Here is a 20,943-nt window from a genome sequence, read left to right as displayed (position 1 = left end):
TAAATCTGTGATTCTTACCTTAGGTTTGCAGAAGAGTTTTTTGGATTCAGGATATCGAATTTTAGGAGCTGTGGCTAAAGTTCGAGAAGCCTTCCAGCCTCAGGAGCCAGACTTCCCTCCTCCACCACCTGATCTAGATCAACTCCATGTATGTCTACGTTTGGTACCTAACGTAACAGTAGAGCAGTGATATTTTGTTTTAGTTGTTTAAATAAATCATGTTACTACTAATGGTTTACAGAGAAAGCTATGTCATCAGGACGTTGCGAAAATTATATCCATAATTTAAACAGATTTAATTATCTGAATTCTTAAATAAAAATAGCAGGGAAGGCTTTACTGCCGCCTTTGTTTCATATGAGCTTACTGATTATGTGTGTGATACAAGTTATGTAGTTGCTGTATGCAACTGAACATTTTGTTGCGAACATTGAATTTAATCATTCATATGTTTTAGCAGTATAACTTCTAGTTTGGGGTATTAAACTTAAAACCCCTGATTATCTGAATCAGGTTACAGACCACACCGATGTTGTGTTTATTATTAAAGGACAGTTATTGCAAAAAATCTCAGTGGAATTAAATACCCCTTTCTTCTCAGAAGGATATTTACCTAGTCTGAATGTGGTGACTTATAAAATTTATCCTTTGCTCCTGAGTCAATCTGAATGACATGATGAATCTGCACTGTCTTACACCTGCACATTCATCCTTAGTTGAGATCATACTATTAAATCATCTGTTGTAAAGAAAATGGTGTCACATTTTTTTAATGGGTTGGTCTACCATAAAGGCTAAATGAGTGGGCAAGAACATGGCAGATGGAATATAATGTGAAAAAATGTGAAGTTACCCACTTTGGCAGGGAAAACAGAAATGCAGAGTATTGTTTTTAAATGGTGAGAGGTTGGGAAGTGTTGATGTCCAAAGGGACCTGGGTGTTCTTGTTCATGAGTCACTGGAAGCTTGCATGCAGGTGCAGCAAGCAATTAAGAAGGCAAATGGTATGTTGGTCTTTACTTCAAAAGGATTTAAGTACAGGAGTGAAGATATTTTGCTGCAATTGTATAGCGCCTTGGTGAGACCACAACTAGAGTATTGTATACAGGTTTGGTCTCCTTGCCTAGGAAAGGATATACTTGCCATAGAGGGAGCACAATAGAGGTTCACCAGACTGATTCCTAGGGTGGCGAGGTTGTTCTATGAGGAGAGATTGAGGAGACTAGGCCTGTATTCGCTAGAGTTTAAACGAATGAGAGGCAAACTCGTTTAAGCATACAGAACTCTTACAGGGCTCAACGAGATATATGAAGGAATGATGTTTCCCCTGGCTGGTGTGTGTGGGGGTGCCCTAGAACCATGGGAACAGTCTCAGAATAAGAGGTAGGCTATTTAACACTGAGATGAGGAGGAATTTCTTCACTCAGAGGGTGGTAAATCTTTGGAATTCTCTACCTCAGAGGGCTGTGGAGGCTCAGTCATTGAGTAGGTTCAAGACAGAGATTTGATAGATTTCTAGATAGTAAAGACATCAACATCAAGGGATATGATATCATGTGGGAAAAATGGCATTAAGGTATTAGATCAGCCATGATCTAATTGAATGGTGGAGCAGGCTTGAGGGCCTACTCCTTCCCCCTATTTCCTGTGTTCTTATTGCACTTCAATTAGTGTGCTCTTTATTTAATGCCCTTAACTGATTAGGTTATGTCTCCCAGCATTTCCTAGTATTTTATTCTAATGTTGTGTAGCTGAACCCAAGTATGTAAGAAAGACAGTCTAAAATTTAGTATAGGTCATTTTCTACAGTTCAGTTGAACATAATAGTAAAGTTTCACAAGATTTCACGTTACTAAACTAATGGTGGGGGGAAAAGGAGAAACTGTTGTGCACTGTGTGAAATTTCTTTTATTAACTGATATGCTTTGTTTTACTATGTATATTTAATGAAAGATATATGGCTACATCTGAGTGGGATAAAATATGTTGGTTAGTTGAAGATTATTTGATGGAGTGGAAGCATTATGTTGAAGTTTTGTTTATATTGAGCGTTCATTGCAATGTTTACAGCTGAATGACGAACCTGCTCCTCCCAAACCGCCACTTCCTGAGGGTCAGGTTCCTCCACCAAGACCCCCACCTCCTGAGGAAAAAGATGAGGAATTCCCAGAAATGAAAGCAGGAGAAGTGGTGAATCAACCTATGATGGAGTCTGCCAGGCAGTTACACGATGAAGCTAGAAAATGGTCTAGCAAGGTAAGAACTTGACTGACCTAAGGAAGCCAAAGACATAAACAAAGCCTGCTTAATGCTTTGTGAGTTCAGATGTCAGTATCTATTTCTTGTATACATATCCTAATTTCTCATTTTTAGTTCCTGTCAGATTGTTGATATTTATTTGAAACTGAAATCATTTCCACACTTGAATGAACTGTTTCTCTAAGTCTCTCTTGATCCAAAACACTTGCTGATTTTATTTTTATCCTCCTAGAATTATTTGAGGTATCATGAGCATATTGTTGCAATGAGGTTGCTTTGTAACCTATAGAACATTTGTTATTTCATGGTATATCACATATTCAGAAACGTCACTACACACCAAGATTACAGCTCATAAAATTTGAATAATTTAAGCTCACCAATTTAACAAACAAGCTTAGTAGTTTTTGCCTATTTCATACAGAAACAATGCTTTCCATTGAAGACAATGAAACACACATTTTGAATAATCTATTAACGCAATGCATGATTCTTAGCAAGGCTAAAGTGCACATCCATGTTTGCTAGACTCTCAATTGTAGTCATTTGGAATACATTCTTTTAATTAGGTGAGAACATGACAAAAATAAACAACTTGTTTGGTTCATATTGCTTGAATCATTCCCCTTGAAAACTGGAGTAACACTGGGCATCATGGAGAAATGCAATACTAAGCTGATGAAAGTGTTTTGCTAGTAGTAAGCAGCGAACAAACAGAGCAAATTGAATGGTAAATTATATTTTCAAAATAAATTGATGAACTTAATAGTATAATTGTCTTAAGCTCATTTTCAGGACCTGCTGTAGGGCCAATTATCTGGATGGATGACATGACAGTTGTCTGATCTGTAAAACAAGGCAGTGCTCTGTACCACAAAGCAATCATCTCTGCTCAGCACTTCAATAGGCCAATTAATTACTGATCCTATCTTCATCCCACCTACATGAATTGTTGATCCATTTGAAGTATCTGTGTCATTGTCTAAACTTTGGGTTGTCCATCAACAGACTTTTGTGTCACTTGACAATCACTAATTCTAATATTTCCACTTGAGGATTGTCAACATGCTGGATTGGAGCCTGGATGATTAATGGTTTTAGAAACAGTATTGAATTTCATTCCTTCCCTTTATTCCAAGGATTACCCTAAAGCTGCGTTGAAACATATAACAGTTGTTGAAGATCATGGTTCTGCTATTTCACTGTACAACCAATGTAACTAACAATGTAACACTAACCCACAGAAGAATCTTCCCAGTTAGATCCATCCAGATACAACTTGATAGGCTAGGTATTGAGTGGTCTTAATTTCTCAAGAGGAGATCTTGTGGCACAGCGGGTAGCGTCCCTGCCTCTTGAGCCAGATGCTCTGGGTTCAAGTCCCATTTCAGGACTTCATGGGCAAAGGGAGGTGCGTTCGTAATACGGCCAACATATGCCAATGGCAGGCAACAAGAGCAGGAGAGATTCCTGGTCAGCGATGGATACCATAGCTCCAGGCTACAACATGCATGTAAAGGTCTATGTTGCCATAGCAACTTGGACTCCTTGGGGGGCTGGTTGGCTAAGTTGGTTCGATGGTTGTTGTGGATCAGATTGGTACCAATAGCACAGGGTTCGATCCCCATTCCGGCTGTTGTAGATTTGGGACCTACTTTCAGGCCCTACCTGCGGTGGAGATTGCAACACTTTGGGTTGGACCTGCCTTCAGGCAGAGAACTCAAGAGAAGGAATTATTTCTGCAGGGGGTTTCTGCTCCACTGGTTCATTTTTAAATGGCTTTTAGGATGTTGTCCTTTAATTGTGGTTTCAATATCATTCGGAAGAAAATTTTTCAGTGATGTTCTAATGAGCTATAATTTCCTGAGCTCTGAGATTCTTCTAATCTTGGAATGCTTCCAACAGCTGCTCACCCTCCATTTGAAAGTCAGCTTAATTCATATGTTTTGGTGGCAGTGAAATATTCAGCACATGTCTCTATCTCACTTGTGAAACACTCTTTTATTTTACCATGTAGCATGGAAATTGAAGCATCTCGTCTATCCTCGAGATTTAATTCTCATTCTCTGTAATTTCATTTATTTTCTCTGTGGGCTTTTGATCTGGGTATTCAAGTCCCTGTCATAGAAAAGTGCTTTGCTGGTATAAATGTCAGTTGGAGACTCAACCCAGTGTAATACTGTATGGTATTTATGCTATCCGTAAATGTCAACCAATTCTTTTTGCATATAATTATCTCTTTATTCAATAAAAGAGATACTTCCATGCTGAATTGAGGGTTTGTTTCCATATGTAGATACACAGAAGAGTTCTGACAGTCTACAAGAACTGTACTAAATCCCTTTTGTAAGTTCTTGTAAATACTTCTGTTATAAGACCAAGAACCATAATCTGATAAAATAAGGTTTAATCATAGACATTGTGGCACAGAAGGAAGTGTTCAGCTTGCTCTATCTACCACTACTTGTTGTTGTCTACTCTACTTCAGTTTTTCCCCTTTATCCTATGCCCTGTTTATTTTCTTCCTTTTGAAAAGCTTGTTACATTTTCCATGTTTTCCAGTTTGAGTTTGTGGGATATACTCAACATTTTTTAGGTGGTAGCCTTAGCTCAGTGGTCGCATTCACATTTGTGAATTAGTAGGGTGGGGATTCAAGGTCCACTCCAAAGACACAAGAACATACTGTAGACTGACAGTCCAGTCTAGCACTGAGGGAGTGCTGCACTATCCAAGGTGCCGTCATTTAGAAATGATATTAAACCAAGGCTTCATCTGTATGGATATAAAAGATCCAATAGCATTACTTGAAGAAGAACTGGGGAAGTTTTCATGATGTCCAGGCCAACATTTGTCCATCAAGCACAGTCAATGGAAAGCAGATTATCTGTTATATATTTTGTTTCTTTTTGTGAGATCTTGCTGCACACATTGGCAGCCACCTTTCTCTACATTGTGACAGTAATTACAATCAAAAATATCCAATTTTACGCCCCTCCTTTCTATAACCTGAAGTGAGTTTCTCTAAGTGATAGCATTTGCAAAGCTAGAGTAATTCATGGACCTTCATAAAACATTATTTCAATCGAGGATGTGAATTGCTTTAATTTGGCAGATTCGACTTCATGTATGCTCCTGCACAAAGAACTCAGTTGATGTCATTTTGTCTGCAATATGTTGTCAACCCCTATCATGTGAGTAGGTAACTGGTAGTAAATACAAGGAAAACTACTTTATAGGCTTGGAAGCCTCTTTCACACACTATACTCCCATTTTGCTTACTTGTTATTTGATGTAGTTTCAATGCTATTTTCTTTGGGTGGAGGAAAGGAAAGAGTTTTGTGGGGAAAAAAAATTGGTATTTGAGTTTGGATAGGGCCTTTTATACTGTATAGAAATGGATTAGGAGGGTAATGTCTATGTCCTGACAGACTAATATTATAGGTAGCAAAAATGTCATCTCTGAAACGTGTGTGGCATGCTTGTATGCATGTGTCTCCTCCCTGAAAAATAGAATATTTCTGTTCTTTTCTAACTGATCTTTGTGTGAAAGGTGCCTTTATTCAAAGAATGAATATGACCCTGTCAGGTAGGTCATCTTTCATTTTCTGTAATCTTGCTCGGAGTTGGTGGGGCGGGAGGGAGATCTTGTGCACAGTACTCATCCAGCCAAAAACACAGGGTGAGGACTGATTAATGTATACAAATTTTAGGGGGCCTTTATTGACCTAGAGGCTGAGACCATGAACTTCTGAGTATTAGTTTAAAGATTAACAATAAATTTAATGAAAATGGTACTTACAATGCAGTATGCATTGTAAATAGCTTTGCACACATCTAATATTAACAAATTCCCTATTATAAAAATTATTGCAAAAACAGAGATGGCCAATACTTTATCAATAACTAATTGATTTGCAAATTTAATTCATTTGGTGGTTGAATCTATCCACTTAAACTGTTAAAGTAGAGCTGAATAGTAGAATAGCTGAAGGAGGTGCTCTTCATCCAGATTTTTAATAAATGTGTTATTCTTCATATTCAATACAAAATTAGTGACAGGGTTATTAAAAGTGGTCAAATTTAATTTTTTTGGCTTCTGAAAATGTTTCCTGCATATCTTTCTTTCTATCTTCATCAACCCTCCACCCTGGTTGGGTTATTCAGAAATGTCCTAGAATAATAGAGCTGGTTTGACTTATGTATATGATTAGCAGTTTAACAATTTAAGGCCTTGCTAGGTGGGCAGCAAATTCTATGGGGCTCTTCATACACAGAATGGGGAGTAACACAACTGATGATATAAAATGAACGCTTTGCTACGACACTGTCCAAAATATAGGCATAAACCATACCCCAGTGATTAATGGTTCTACCAGTTAGAGGTAGAGACTCTCAGCATCCCCTTGCTTCTCTGCAATCCAATCATGCTGGTACTAAGCCTTGGATACATGGGTATTGGCTTTCATTTCCAGTCTGCAGGTAATATCTTCTGGTAGCTTGTTGTGCCAAGTCTGAGTTTCCTCATGAGCTATGAAACAGATTATCTACTTCCGTTGTGGTTCAAGAGCCTACAAAGGACAATTTGCATTGTGCCACTACCTTGGTTCTCTCGATGTCCAAGTCAATTGCTGGCCTACTTATCACTAACTGCTTAAGACATGCCTTCAAGAGGTACTTTGACAAAGATGTATGTTTACTGTGAGGCTCACTCCCCATCAAGGGTTGAGTTAGTGTAACCACAGCCTGCCCTTGCAATCTGCAACCATTTTTTTTTACCATTTTGCAGCAAGTTCATTTCTCTGCTTGATCCTGAAATGGAGCTGCAAGGTTGGCTGGAGGAAGTCATTGTTCTGCATGCCTAGAATTTCTGAACCATGAAGGTGAAATGTTTGGACACTTGTCATATACTGCAAATTTAGTTGCATCGAGAGAAATGGTATTTAAAAAACATACAGACTAGAGTCGGAAAGATAAAAGTCCTAATTCTTATGAAGTATGATTTTTTTAATTGCCTTGGCCGGCTTAAGAGAACTAATTATGAACCATTAGAACCCCTCCTGTTTTTTTCCTGCTCCCTGGTCCCTGCTGTGTTTTCTGAGCTTATAATAGAATAGTAGGTTTTTGATTCTGAATGGTGGAATGTTCAATTTTCTTATGAATGGAACTTTTTGTCTTGCTTTTGAATACGAGATCAAGAGCACCCTAATTAAATTTATTTGTTTCAGTAATATAGTGGGGATGGGATAACATACCCAAAGATGAGTTGGGGTTTCTGTATTGAGGTGCAGTTTTTGTATTTAAATTTTGGTCAAATTTTCTCCTTCTAAACTGTTAAGAGAAATATTGTAGGGAAAATGCCATTCTTTTGGACAGACTGCTATTCTAGGACCCCGATATTAATGAGGAAGTGGGGTGGGTGTGGAGGAGCCTGGTAACGGGGTAATGAATCTGACAAGCTCATGATGTAGAGGTCCTGTTGATTTACTGGCAAGGTTTCGTTTAAATAAGTTTGAGCAGACAGCCAGCCACAAAAACATTCTGCTTGTCGGGTGGAAGCAATTAGCAGTTGCAGGAGGGTACAGCCGGAATTCAGGAGTGGGATGGAGCGGTCCCTGGCAGTCAGTAGGAAGCCTTACTGGGGCGCTGATGGGAGGATGGCAGAAAGGAGTGGCTGGGGCAGCCTGAAGAGCTCCTTGTGAAACCTCAGGGGACCTTTCCTGCTCCTCCTAGCCTATAGGGAGGGGGAACAGGAACAGATCTTGACTCTGATCTACTGCCGGGGATCCCACAGATCTGCTGCCAGGGATCCCACATGCCTCAGTCATGTTCAATGAAGTTAAAATCACAGCACAGATGTCAACGGGATATGACTTCTTATTAGTTAGGCCTCCACCTGCTTTTTGTGAAAATCTCGTTGATGGCCTAATGTAGGTTCATTAAAAACTGGATGGGAATAGGCCGATTTGCTTGGTCTTGATATTTTAATTCTTGCCCTCATGTTAGTGAGTGGCAGTGGGGTGTTATGGTGTTGTGGTTTGTTATAATTGAGGCCAAGGTGCCTAGGTAAAACCTGTTTAAAGTTTTTCTGTTACTCACTGTTCAATTCCACTAAGTCTAGGGTAACTTTCCTTCACCAATTTATAAAAGCTTTCTTACCCTTGTCTTGACAACTATAATCTTTAATTTCACCAGGTTTAGTAGCATCTGTGGAGAGAGCAACAGAGTCCAATATGACTCTTCTTTGGAAGAGAGGTAGAAATGTGATGGGTTTTATGCTGTTTAAAAAAAAAAGAGGGGAGGTCAGATAGTACAAAATGGAAGGCCAGGGATAGGTTAGAGGGTGGGAGGGATTAACTGACAAAGATGTCGTGAAACAAAAGGAAAAGAGGGTGTTCTGCAAAGCAATCACCGAGTCTGCATTTGGTCTCCCCAATGTAGAGAAGACTGCACTATGAACAGTGAATACAATATACTAAAGTGAAAGTCCTCCACTCAGTCCACAAGCATGACCCTGACTTCCGGGCGCTTGCCATTTTAATTCACCACCTTGCTTTCATGCTCACATTTCTGTCCTCAGTCTGATGCAGAGTTCCAATGAAGTCCAACACAAGCTTGAGAAACAGCACCTCATCTTCTGATTAGGCACTTTACAGCCTTCTGGACTCAGTATTGAATTCAACAACTTCAGATTGTGAACTGTGTCCTCCCTTTTGATTTTTTTTTTGTCAAGTGCCAATCTGTATCTTGTTTTCATGTTTTGCATTCATACATTGCTGTCTTTTATTCTGCTATTAACACTTACTCTGGACCAATGCTTTGTTTCTTTATTGCAACCATTACCACTACCTTTGCCTTTTGTTCCATGACACATTTGTCATTTAATCTCCTCTGCCTTCTAACCTATCCCTGATCTTCGCTTTTGTTCTTCCTTTATCAACAGCATAAAACCCATTACATTTTCCTTCTCTTCAATTCCGAAGAAGAGTCATATTAGACTTGAAATGTTAACTCTGTTTCCCTCTCCACAGATGCTGCCAGACCTGCTGAGTTTTTCCAGCACTTTGTTTTTATTTCAAATCTCCAGCATCTGCAATATTTTGCTTTTATCTTTAATTTCATCCTTGTTTAATTAAAACATTAGCATCCTGTATGTTACCTGGGTTTCTTCCTTGTTATAGCAGTGGCTGGCAATTCTTGCACTCCCTTTGACCTTTTTGAATTTCTACTTTCTAACCTCTATGCTAACCTCTTGCTCCCTAGTCCTTTAAGTATGTAACTTGTGATTATTCCTTGCATAACACTCCCTTATTGTCACATCATTCTATTGTTTTCCAGCAACCAATTGTGTATGTTTTGAATTCAGTTCTTAGTGTTGCTCATGCAACCACTGATCCTTCTTCAGACCATTGAATAAAATCATTATGTTTTTTGTCTTTATCCTTCTGTTTAATTGTGCAAAAGGTCAAAAGCTGAGTCAGTGGATGTGCAGGAAAGTTTTTCAGCTTTTTGTTCTGTGGAAAAAATCCCTTCCCGCTCTTTCCCTTGAGCGTGATTCATCTGCTTCCATTAGTTAGCTGTAAGTTAAGTCACAAGCTAAAAATAGGCATATGTTTTCCCTTCCCAATTTTCCTACACACATTTTGTGTTTTCCTTTCCTACAGAATAAGAAGATACCCATTTACTAAAAGAACTCCGTTCATATTCTCTCTCCTTTTGTCTCTCCTACTAACTCTTTCACTGTCTTTCCATCCTCCCCTCTGCACTCGCTACCATTAAAGCCTGATGTGACAGATGAGGCAAGTGAAGCAATTGAGGCTGATGTAGATGTGTATGATGGTGATGATGATGATGACGATGATGTTGAGTTGACTCTTCCCTCTGACAATGAAGATGAGTACGAACCTGAGCTACTTTTAATGCCTACAAATCAGCCAGTTAACCAGCCAATTCTGGCTGCTGCTCAGTCTTTGCATCGAGAAGCAAGAAAATGGTCTAGTAAGGTACTCCTCAGTTTTTCCCACTGGGCTGTTGGTTCGTGTGCATTCAGTCATTCAAAATATTGACCCATTTGCATCACTGTAGATTCTGGTTGGGTTTCATGAGCCTGAAGTAAAATGTTTGCCTGCATTCTTGAAGTACTGAGATTGGCTTCACAAGTTCCTCATCAATGTCAGCGGCCAATAAAGAGCTGACTTTGATGCATTTGGAGGCATTTTTCTCTCTTGCAAACCAAGTGTACCTAGGATCCCAATTGTTGACATTGAACATTGCATAGTCTCCATCACCTGTGAAGCCATAGATGACAGTTTCTGAATGACTTCCAGATTGTAAATATATTTTTATTTATTTTGTCTGTGCTGTTTTCTCCAAAGGGCTATAACTGAGATGGATATAAAAAGCAAATATTTGGTCTGGCAGTGGCTGTTAAAGGAAGACTGTCTGCAGAAAATCTTAAACTCTTTGAATAATAGTTTGGATGAGAGTTTCCATAGGTGGAATACTGGCACAGTGTATGCAACCAAAGAATATCAAATTTGTCTGTGATTTCTTGGCTTCAGCTGTGCTTGACATTATTACTGTTAAGTCCTTTTCAAGGTATAAATTTAATTGCTTAGGCCTTAATCAAGTTCCATTTCATTCCAATCATCTGAAATATTTGGCTATTAGGAATTTTAGTTTTTTTAAAGAAATTTCCATTCTCTAAGTGAAGCAGACATTAAACTAAATTATATCTTAATTGACCTTTGTTATAATTGAGATTATGTGATTATAATTGAAATTCAACCATACTTGATCTGTGATCCGTGATGAGTGCTTATCTGTGGCCTAGTAGTTGTAGCCTTGAATTAGGGAGAATTGTAAAAGGAAGTTTAATTTCCCGCTTTACTACTAAAATCATTTCACCAGGATAATTGCACTCCTTCTTTCATTATTAATTTACATAACAGTCCAAAGACATTGAGATAATTGACACTGTCAGATTCAACAACCTTTAGTAATGCCAGCAAACATTTGCAGTCCGTAATATCAAAATTCTGAAATGTATCTGTTTTTGAAATCTGCTGAACTACCCACTAACAAAGACAGTTTCTAGAATTTGAATGGGGGGCTTTTGTAATAATATTTATGGAAACTGGAGGTGTACTTACATATTGGATTGCTTTCCAAATAATTTGCATACCCAGCAGCTTTAATAACAATATAGATACTTAATTTCTATACCTTAGCCTCCCCCCAAACACTAAAGAAAAAAAAATGTCAGAATCCTTCCATCATGACCGGAGAGATTGCATGTTGCAGAGAAAACGATAGGCCTGTGGAAATCATTTTTGTCACTGTGGTAATTGTAGCTTTAAGGAATGAAGTGTCTGTAGCTTTAAGACTTATTGTGTTGTATCGTATCATGTGACAGTGTGAACAAATCAGCTCTAAGTGCAGGCAACCTTACAGTGGGGGTTCTTCATTATGTACTTTGATTTACTTAGTTTGCTGCCTGGGAGTCTGTCTCAATCTTGCTTTACAATGCTTCAGTATGTGCCCTCCTTTATGGCAAAAATAGCACTCCTCCTCTTTAAAATGGCAAGTTTCAGGAGTGTGATTGTTTCCACGGCGGTAACAATTCATTTTCAGATTTGTTGCTGAGCTGTTTCCTGTATTTATTTGAAATTTTTGGTTAGCAGGGACTGTTTCCCGCTTCGCGGCGGAGTCCCAGCTTTTCACGCCACACCCAGCTGTCCGTTCCCGCCCCAACTGGAAAACAGCGCAATCTTGTATAGCCTGCGTGTCCCATTCGGCACTTTCCATCGCAAGCGCTATTTCCAATGTTTTTTTAAAATCAAGGTTTGCTTCAGTTAATAATCGTCATTGAATGGCATCATCTTGTACACCACAGACCAAGTGATCCCTCAGCATATTGCTTAAGGTCTCCCCAAAATCACAGTGTTCAGTCAGCTGTGTCACTTTCACCACATATGTATCAATGGTCTCCCCCAGGGCTCTAACCCTTGAATTAAACCTGAACCTCTACATGGTGACTGAGAATTGGGTTGAAAGTGCTCCTCAAGGAGGTCTACCAATTCACCGAGATCTTTGAATCGGGGGCGTTTGGGGCCGTCAAATCTCGGGTTAAATTATAGGTTTTACACCCACAAATGCTTAGGAGAATTGCTCTCCTCTTTTCCTACCCTGTTATTTCCTTTGCCTGGAAATAGAACCTGAGGCGTTCTACATATTGACACCAATTCTCTGTGGATGTTTCAAAGGGGACAGTCCTGCCAAAATGTGGCACATATGGTGAGTATATCTTCCTTTTCTTCTGTTTTAACAAGATACTCTCAGTCTCTGGGCTAGGGACAACACCGGACCCGATTTATCCTTGTCACCAGTTTGTGATGGACTTGATTTTCCAAACAGGTTTCTCATTAGAAACATCAAACTTTATTTAAAGGCTGCAGCAGTAGGTACATGCTTCCATCAAGCTCCACAATTAGAAGAAGAACCCCCACTCTAAGATTTTCTGCTTAGCGCTGATTCGTTCACACTGTTATGTGATACTATACAACACAATAGGTCTTAAAGCTATAGTCACTACATTCCTTAAAGCTACAATTACTCCAGCCACCCAGCTGGTGAAAAAACCTTTTACAACTAATTTCTGCCATTTTCAGCTGGATGATGATTAGGTCCTACCTTGTTCATGTTTTAAGTTCTGATCCCCTCTCAGTTCATTGGCAACTTGCCAGGCACTCATTTAAAAGATATGTAGCAGAGTGCTTGGGTCTTAGGCTGAAATGTAGTGGCTCTCTGTCATTAGCTTATAGGATAGGCAAAAATCCAAAATCCATTAATTTCAGTGTGGAACAAAACTGCAGTAGGTTGATTTGAGAATTTCAGAAAGTTGACCTCAGTGTATTATAAGGCAAGTGTTAAATATAACTATAAGCACCTTTGGATGTTGTGCTATGTAAAAGGTGCTCTATAAGTGCAAGTGGTTGTTGTAAATTTAGTTTCAAACTTTGATTTTTTCAAAGGATTATGCAACATAAATATGAATCTTCTGCAACTGTGCAGCACTTTTTAATCTAAAAGTTTAGCCTTTAAAATACATAATAACAGACATTCTTCCTTTCTAGATTGCAGTTTTACTAACGACTGTTGTTGATGCCATTGAATGAAGTGTTGTTTCTTTCTAGATTTAGTATGAACTAATGACATTTACTTGAGTGCGTTAGAGCTAAAAGCTTTTGATTAACTCTAGCTACAATAACATAATTATTGATTTTCCTAACATTGGATCTACTTATTGCAGTTCTTGAGTATGCACACTTAAATGCCTGATCTTGTATCACGTTGTTACATTTTAAAGCAAATAGTTTGCAGTGTGGTTATTTACAAAATGTTTGAATTTTTTTAAACATTTAGTTTTAGTGATGATAGCTGTTGGCCTGTTAAAACATTTACATCAATAAACTTGAGTTGAAGGATTCCGTTTTTCTTTGAAGTCTGAACTTCATTATATCTTCTGAATAAATTTTCTAAAAGGATGTTGCAATGAAGCTGTCAATCTGATCCTTCAATACCAATATTATTTAGCTAAATATAAGACTACCAAACTTAATTCAATTCTAGTGATTGTGTATGTTACTAACCCTTCTGGAACATGCGAGCTTTATTTTTTCAAATTTGAACCATAGAAATCATTGAAATAAATCACTGGTTTTCTTGAAGCACCTCACCTTTTACAATGCTGTGCCCTTGACAATACTGCTGTTGGTGGAAAGCTTATTTTGCGATTAATTAATTTTATGAGAAGAAATAATTAATGTGGGAACCGGCAATCAGTATTTTGAAAATGATGGGAGAATGCGTGAAGGTTATGCACTAACAGTGCCTATGCAGGAAATACTAATCTGAATCCAGCGCATAGCCAATGATCATAATTAGAGGAACTTTTTTTTAAACTTGCAAATTCAAGTAGCAAATTAGGATTTTTTTAATATAAAGGGGAGGTTAGTTGGGATAGGGAATTCTTTACTGGAAACAGAAATGGAAGCACACTACCTTTAAAAGCTAAAAGCTATAAAATCAAAGAAAAGTTTAAGATTTGAAGAAATATGCCCAAGTTACTTTGTTGAGAGCCAGCATATGTGACTCCTCATTTAGCATACAGTTAAAATAAACATTTGAGTTTTTATTTTTTGACCTGGCTACTGGGATTTTTAATATTTATTTTGCCTTGGAGAAATTTAATTCTGGAGCTCTACCTTCAATTGTTTAGTGGAAGAACAAACTAACTAAATTGGAGATTTGAAAGTAAGCTTTATCACTTACTGAGTGTTTTTTAGATGGTCATAGTTTGTTTTAAATCTATTACCTTTAACTTCTAAAGTTACCCCCAAACTGGCAATTGTTTTAAATTATGCAGCTCCAAAAATTGAAATTATTTATTCTGAATACAGTGATGAAATGGCCTTTATTTTATTGGATGTGTTCCGCATCCTTTGACCACTTCAGACCCTGAATCATTGTGTCCTGAAAGCATTCAATCCCTAAAACTCATAGTTTTCCTTTTACAGTATACATTCCAAGTTTTCCTAATGACGTGGTGGCCTTACCTAGTGAGTAGTATGCAAGACATGAAGGTTCCAACTTTGATTTACTGCTGTGGTGATTTAAGTGACAAGCAGTGGCAGAAGTAGGGGTGCTTCATATTTGTCTCTGCGCCCCTGGATAGAAAAGAGACAACAGTCTAGGTTTCCAGCATCCAGTAGCCCTTGCTTATAGTGGGTGATATGTGCTTGGCTGTTGTGTTGTGATGACTGAATTTGGGGGGGCGGGGGGGACTGATGCATGCTCCATTCAGTTTTATCTGGGCCTAGAGAGGCCTAAACAGTGGTCTTTAAAATGACGGCTGAAGGCCATAAGGAGGAGGAAAGTTTTCTTCACTTACCTGAAAGTGCAAGAAAGGGAAGCAAAAGAGATCTTCCTGTCCCCACAGCACTGATATAGACCACTGCCAGCCTGTGAACTCCCACCTACTGTAAACTTCTCCAGCACCCCAACTCCCATACCTACCTACATGACGGTCCAGTATTGCAGCTGGCTCAAATGTTTAATTCCAAACCATTGAGCAGCATCAGGATACCTCACTTAGCTCTGGATTTTGTTGATTAAATGCAGCTGAGGTCCATTGCTGAATTTAACACAGGTCTTGTGCCATCCTAGATGGATCACTGTGTTGACTTGCCACCTGCTTTGGATGCATCCAGTTCTAGCCAGTTGACTCTATGTTAGGATAAGATTATATTGATGTTGATTGCCCCCAGATTCCTTGCCAAATACCACTATTGTTATGCAATCGTCAATACTGAGTCTTGGAGGCTATGTGACTGAAGTGCCCCTGAGAATTTCAGATAACTGACTTGGCCTTGGCTCATGTTCATATACAGCAGTTTCCTGCATTGTCAATGGACAATGTTCAGAGATGCAAGCCTGGTCATTTTTTTCCCTTTTCTTCAGTCTGGGTAATTAAGGCTAACTGTACCACAGCAGCATTGCCATTAGCTAGGTGAGCTAGCTATGCACAGATGGAATCAAATCTATGATCCTGCTGGTTTTTATGGTTCAGCTGATCACCAGATAAACTTGTGGTGCTGTCCCAGGGAGTTGCACTGTTTTAGAGTGAAATTTCTAATTATAGGTACTTTTAAATTTTGGATGTGTAGTAAAAAGTGCTTGTTATTTTTCATTATACAAAATATGGAACCAGCCAGGGAACAGGCTATTTTACACCTGGCAATTTGTAATGAGGCAGGATTAATTAAAGATCTCATAGTAAAGGATCCTTAAGGCAACAGTGATTGTAACATAATAGAATTTGAAATTCAGTTTGAAGGTGAGACACTTGGGTTTGAAATTAGTGTCTTAAACTTAAATAAAAGCATTCACAAAGCTATGAAGTCAGAATTAGCTCAAGTAGACTTGGAAAATAGTTAAAAGGTAAAACGGTAGACGATGAAGATAATGTGGCTGACATATTTCATAACTCAATAAAGATATGCTCCATTGCAAATGGAGAAGGTTGAACCATCTGTGGCTCCCAAAGGAATTTAAGAATTATATCAATTTGAAATAAAAGGTGCACAATGCTGCAAAAATTAGTGGTAGGGCAGAATATTGGGACAATTTTAATAACTAGCAAAGGATGACTTTTTTTAGGAAAAAGAAAGAGGGGGTTGGAGAAATTAGAATATGAGGGTACACAGCAAAAAATGTGAAATCCGGTACTAAGACAGTAAAAAGGAGGGGAGTAGCTAAAGTAAATGTTGTCCCTTAGAGGATGAGACTAGGGAATTAATAATGGGAAACAAGGAAATGGCAGAGACTTGGAGCAAGTTTTTTTATATCTACCTTGATAGTAGAAGACAAAAAGCATCCCAATAATAGTGGAAATTCAAGGGTAAAAGGGGAAGGGGAAAATAATCACGAGAAAAGTTACTAGGTATACTAATGAGATGAAACACTAACAAGTTCCCTGGACCTGATGGCCTGCATCCTGGGGTCTTAAAAGAAGTAGCTGCAGGGATAGTGGATGCATTGATTGTAATCTTCCAAAACTCCCTCGATTCTGGAAAGGTTCCACCGGACTGGAAAACCGCAAATGTAATATCCTTATTTTAGAAAGGAGGGAGACAACGCAGGAAACTATAGGCCAGTTAGTCTAACATCTGTCATTAGGAAAATGTTAGAACCCATTATTAATGAAGTAGTAGCTGGATATTTAGAAAATTATAAAATAATCAAGCAGAGTCAACATGGTTTATGAAAGGGAAAAATCGTGTTTGACAGTTTGAGGATGTAACAAGCAGAATGGATAAAGAGGAACCAGCTGATGTGTATTTGATTTCCAAAAGGCATTCGATGAGGTGTCATACACAAGATAAGAGCTCATGGTGTTGGGATGATATATTAGCATGGATAGAGGATTGATTAACTAACAGGAAACAGAGAGTCAGGTTAAACGGGTTGTTTTCAGGTTGGGTGTCCCATTTAAGACGGAAATGAGGAGCAATTTCTTTGAGGGTTTTAACCTTTGGAATTCTCTCCCAAGAGAGCAGTGGAAACTGGGTCACTGAGTATATTCCAGGCTGAGTTGGACAGATATTTGATTGGCAAGGAAAGAAAGTAGAATTGAGGACATCATCAGATCAGCTAGAATCTAATTGAATGACGGAACAGGCTTGAAGGGCCAAATGGCCTACTACTATTTCTTATTTTCTTCTCATGGCTGCAGCAATATACCTCTGCTGTTTTTGTAATAACTGAATTTCTAAAAGTTGACATGCTACTGTGCTTCACAATGGAATACGTTGTAGTTAATTAGAAAAAAGCTGGAAAGTTATTTTGTTTGAAGCTTTTTTTAACTATCAGTATACCACTACATACTTGAACGTGCACAATGTCACCCTTAGCACTTTTGAAAGTTTGGGTTGTAATACGATTCATTAGTCTTTCCATTAAGAGCATTGCAGGCACAGTTTTAAAAACTGGGCAAAAATTAAGTTTTGAAAATTGTTTATAAAGCATGATCTAAAATTTGATTAAAATGCATGACTTGCAGGATTAGAATTTTTAAAATAAATTTCCAAACTAATATGTAGCATAGAACCCTTGCTGACTGAGTAGCTGCAGACTAATCAATTAAGTCAGTCGTATAAAATGCAGCGTCTATGAGGACGGCAACCTGGATTGAGACTATGTACTTAAATTATTTTTTAGAGAAGTAAATATATAACCAAATTGAACTTTGGTGTGACAAATGTTTAACCTTGGATGTGATTCATTCATCAGGGTAATGACATCATTGGTGCTGCAAAGAGGATGGCCTTATTGATGGCAGAAATGTCACGACTGGTGCGTGGTGGCAGTGGAAACAAACGTGCCCTTATTCATTGTGCTAAGGACATAGCTAAGGCATCTGATGAAGTGACACGACTGGCAAAGGAAGTTGCCAAACAATGTACTGATAAACGAATCAGAACTAACCTTCTACAGGTATGGCTGAACGGAAGTTTTGGGATAATAATTCGTTCTGTAGGTGGGACTTCATTTAAAAAGTGCTTTTACACACAATCAAGTTACACAATTCGTCTTGGAAGAATGTGATAAATGGCCAAATTGTCGGCATAAGTGAAACCTTTCAGACAGAAAAGAATCATTCATAGAATCTTATTAATTTTCTGTTGACTAAAGCAAGGATGTGTAATAAATAAAACCTTGATGGTGTCATCCACATCACAAGCAAGAACAAGAAAAGAAACCTGAGTGCAGTTGGTAGTTTGCTGTATTTTCTCTGTTGTTTAGATACTCACTTTCTTCTCTCAATCACAGGTATGTGAACGTATCCCAACTATTAGCACACAACTTAAAATTCTCTCTACTGTCAAAGCTACAATGTTGGGGCGCACTAACATTAGTGAGGAGGAATCTGAGCAGGTGAGCCAATCTTCAAATTTGTGAAGCCTTGTTCAAACCCAGTGTAGCCTGTTTATTTTAATGTTATATTTGGGAAAGAGCTTTGTGTTATATAATTGTCACTTTGAACCCAAGCACTGGTTAATACTTCAGTCTCCTAAATAGGCCAAGATAAGTTTTGTTGGATCTTTCTTGACTTGTTAAGCAGTGCACTCCCTGAATGAAACTGAGACACCATAAAAGGGTAAAAAGTATGTTTCTTGGAACAGGGAACAAATAAGTCAAATCCAGCCAAATCGCTGTTTGTAGGCAATGTGTACACAGATGCTCATAGCTTTATCAAGTCATCATCATCATGATCAAAAATCGGTGTGCTTTAATTGGTTTTCCTTCACTAAAATGGTGTCTAATTCACCTCATTCATTATTATCCACAAAAGCTGTTTAATTGGATTATTTTTATATATAAATTGTGAGACTAAGTTGCGTGCAATAGTAGGTATTTTGTTATACATGAGTGCAGTAATTTGTGACAACATATTAAACTTGTATTTGATTAAAATGATCATATTTTATCCGTTCTTTCTCTGCTGATTTGGGAGTTTTAATAGCATTAAACAATACTGAAGTTGACAGTTGTTTTTCCTTGATTTAACAGCAAGCATATTTATAATCGAATGAATGTGCATGCAACATGTGTATGTAATCTGTAAATTCTTGTTGCAAACTTATATGACAATTCAATTTTTCCTGTCAGGCTACGGAAATGTTGGTTCATAATGCTCAGAACCTGATGCAGTCCGTTAAGGAAACTGTGCGAGAAGCAGAGGCTGCTTCCATTAAGATCAGAACAGATGCAGGATTCACGCTCCGTTGGGTTCGGAAAACTCCATGGTACCAGTAAACCAAGAAGTTTGCCTGGTCCAATCCACTTTGGTGCAGAAGCAGAGAGAATTTCTCTTGGATCAACAAAATGTTCTACATCTACTGGGAGTGTATAATGAATCAGAATGGCAGTGCTATTTTAGTGTTAACATAATTTTTCTAATTCACAGCATTCACTACTAACAAAATCTTTGATATTTAACAGTTATAATATTCATTTTGTGTGTACAATACTTCTACCAGAATTATGAAATTAGCTGAATATTGAAAAATGGCTTTGTTTACTTCTGCTTCAGTTTTTCTCAAATCACACTTTAAGAACAGTGTATTGCTTCAATATCTGTTCCCAATTTATCCCTACTAGGCAGAATGAATCATACTTTTCATCTGAAATACAATTGACATAGAAAAGTGACATCTTCTCTATGTCCTGCCATTCACAAATATAAAGGACTGCTGTATGTCAATAGATAAAATGTATGGCTGTAACCTATGACCAGTTTAATATAATACCAACTGTGCTTTCTTTTCAAATGGGAATATTGTACAACATTTTGGGGGCAACTTATGTACACTATTTTTCTGGGTGCCACATGTTTGATCTATTTCAACCCTGAAAGTTGTCTTTTTGTTCAACACTATTAGACACTTCTATGCTTGTTGTGGGTGGAGCTGGGTGGTTGGACAGCTGTACTGTGGCAGAGTATATGCTTAGCTGGTTATAAGATTTGTTTATTTCCTATTTCTATTCTTGCAATCCTTGAGCATGAATTCAGTCGCTAAGCCAAAGACTGTGTATGCTAAATTTATTTTAAGAATTGGTATAGTTTATTGAGAGAAATGTGCTGCCAATCATGGAACATAGTCTATTATGTCAAATGTATTTGGCCTGGTGCTCTTGAACACTAGTAATTGAGGAGTATGTGATTGTTAAGCATGAACACACAATTTATGTGCTCAAATACTGGCTCAGTACACTGTCCTTAAGATTAGGCATGATGCTCCTTTGGATACTTGTAGCAGTTGCAATCAAGGACTTGATAAGGAATTATTATCTGTTTCCCAACTAGACAACATTACTTAATTTGAAATCTACATTATTGTAATCTTAAGTCTGGACTAAATATGCGATGGTTTATGAAAAATTTATTGACAAATGAAAATCTGTTTTGCTAGTCAGTGGATGAGAAAATGACAAACTTTCTGCTTTTTAACGTGGCTACATTTGAATATAAGATAATGGTGTATAAAATGCTGTTTGGGAACTAAATCAGAATGCAATTTGGGTCGGTTGGTTTCTGTGCAAAGAAATGAGAGCAGGTTAAG

At 38.0% G+C, this 20,943-nt stretch overlaps 1 protein-coding gene across 1 annotated transcript in view; it reads left to right on the top strand.

Moving 5' to 3' along the window:
* LOC144668605 (vinculin) overlaps positions 1–19,889 on the top strand; it is a 138,987-nt gene extending 119,098 nt beyond the window's left edge. The window contains exons 17-21 of the mRNA XM_078530786.1: positions 24–148; positions 2,071–2,256; positions 18,110–18,313; positions 18,650–18,754; positions 19,490–19,889. Coding sequence (XP_078386912.1) covers positions 24–148; positions 2,071–2,256; positions 18,110–18,313; positions 18,650–18,754; positions 19,490–19,636 — 767 coding nt within the window. The 3' untranslated portion in view covers positions 19,637–19,889. The remainder of the gene's footprint in view (positions 1–23; positions 149–2,070; positions 2,257–18,109; positions 18,314–18,649; positions 18,755–19,489) is intronic.
* The last annotated feature ends 1,054 nt before the right edge of the window (positions 19,890–20,943 follow it).

The sequence above is a fragment of the Cetorhinus maximus genome, chromosome 27 (genome assembly GCF_964194155.1).
Source record: "Cetorhinus maximus chromosome 27, sCetMax3.hap1.1, whole genome shotgun sequence".
NCBI lineage: Eukaryota > Metazoa > Chordata > Chondrichthyes > Lamniformes > Cetorhinidae > Cetorhinus > Cetorhinus maximus.
Note: the sequence above shows the minus strand (reverse complement) of the source record. Positions and strands in the feature narration are given on the sequence as shown.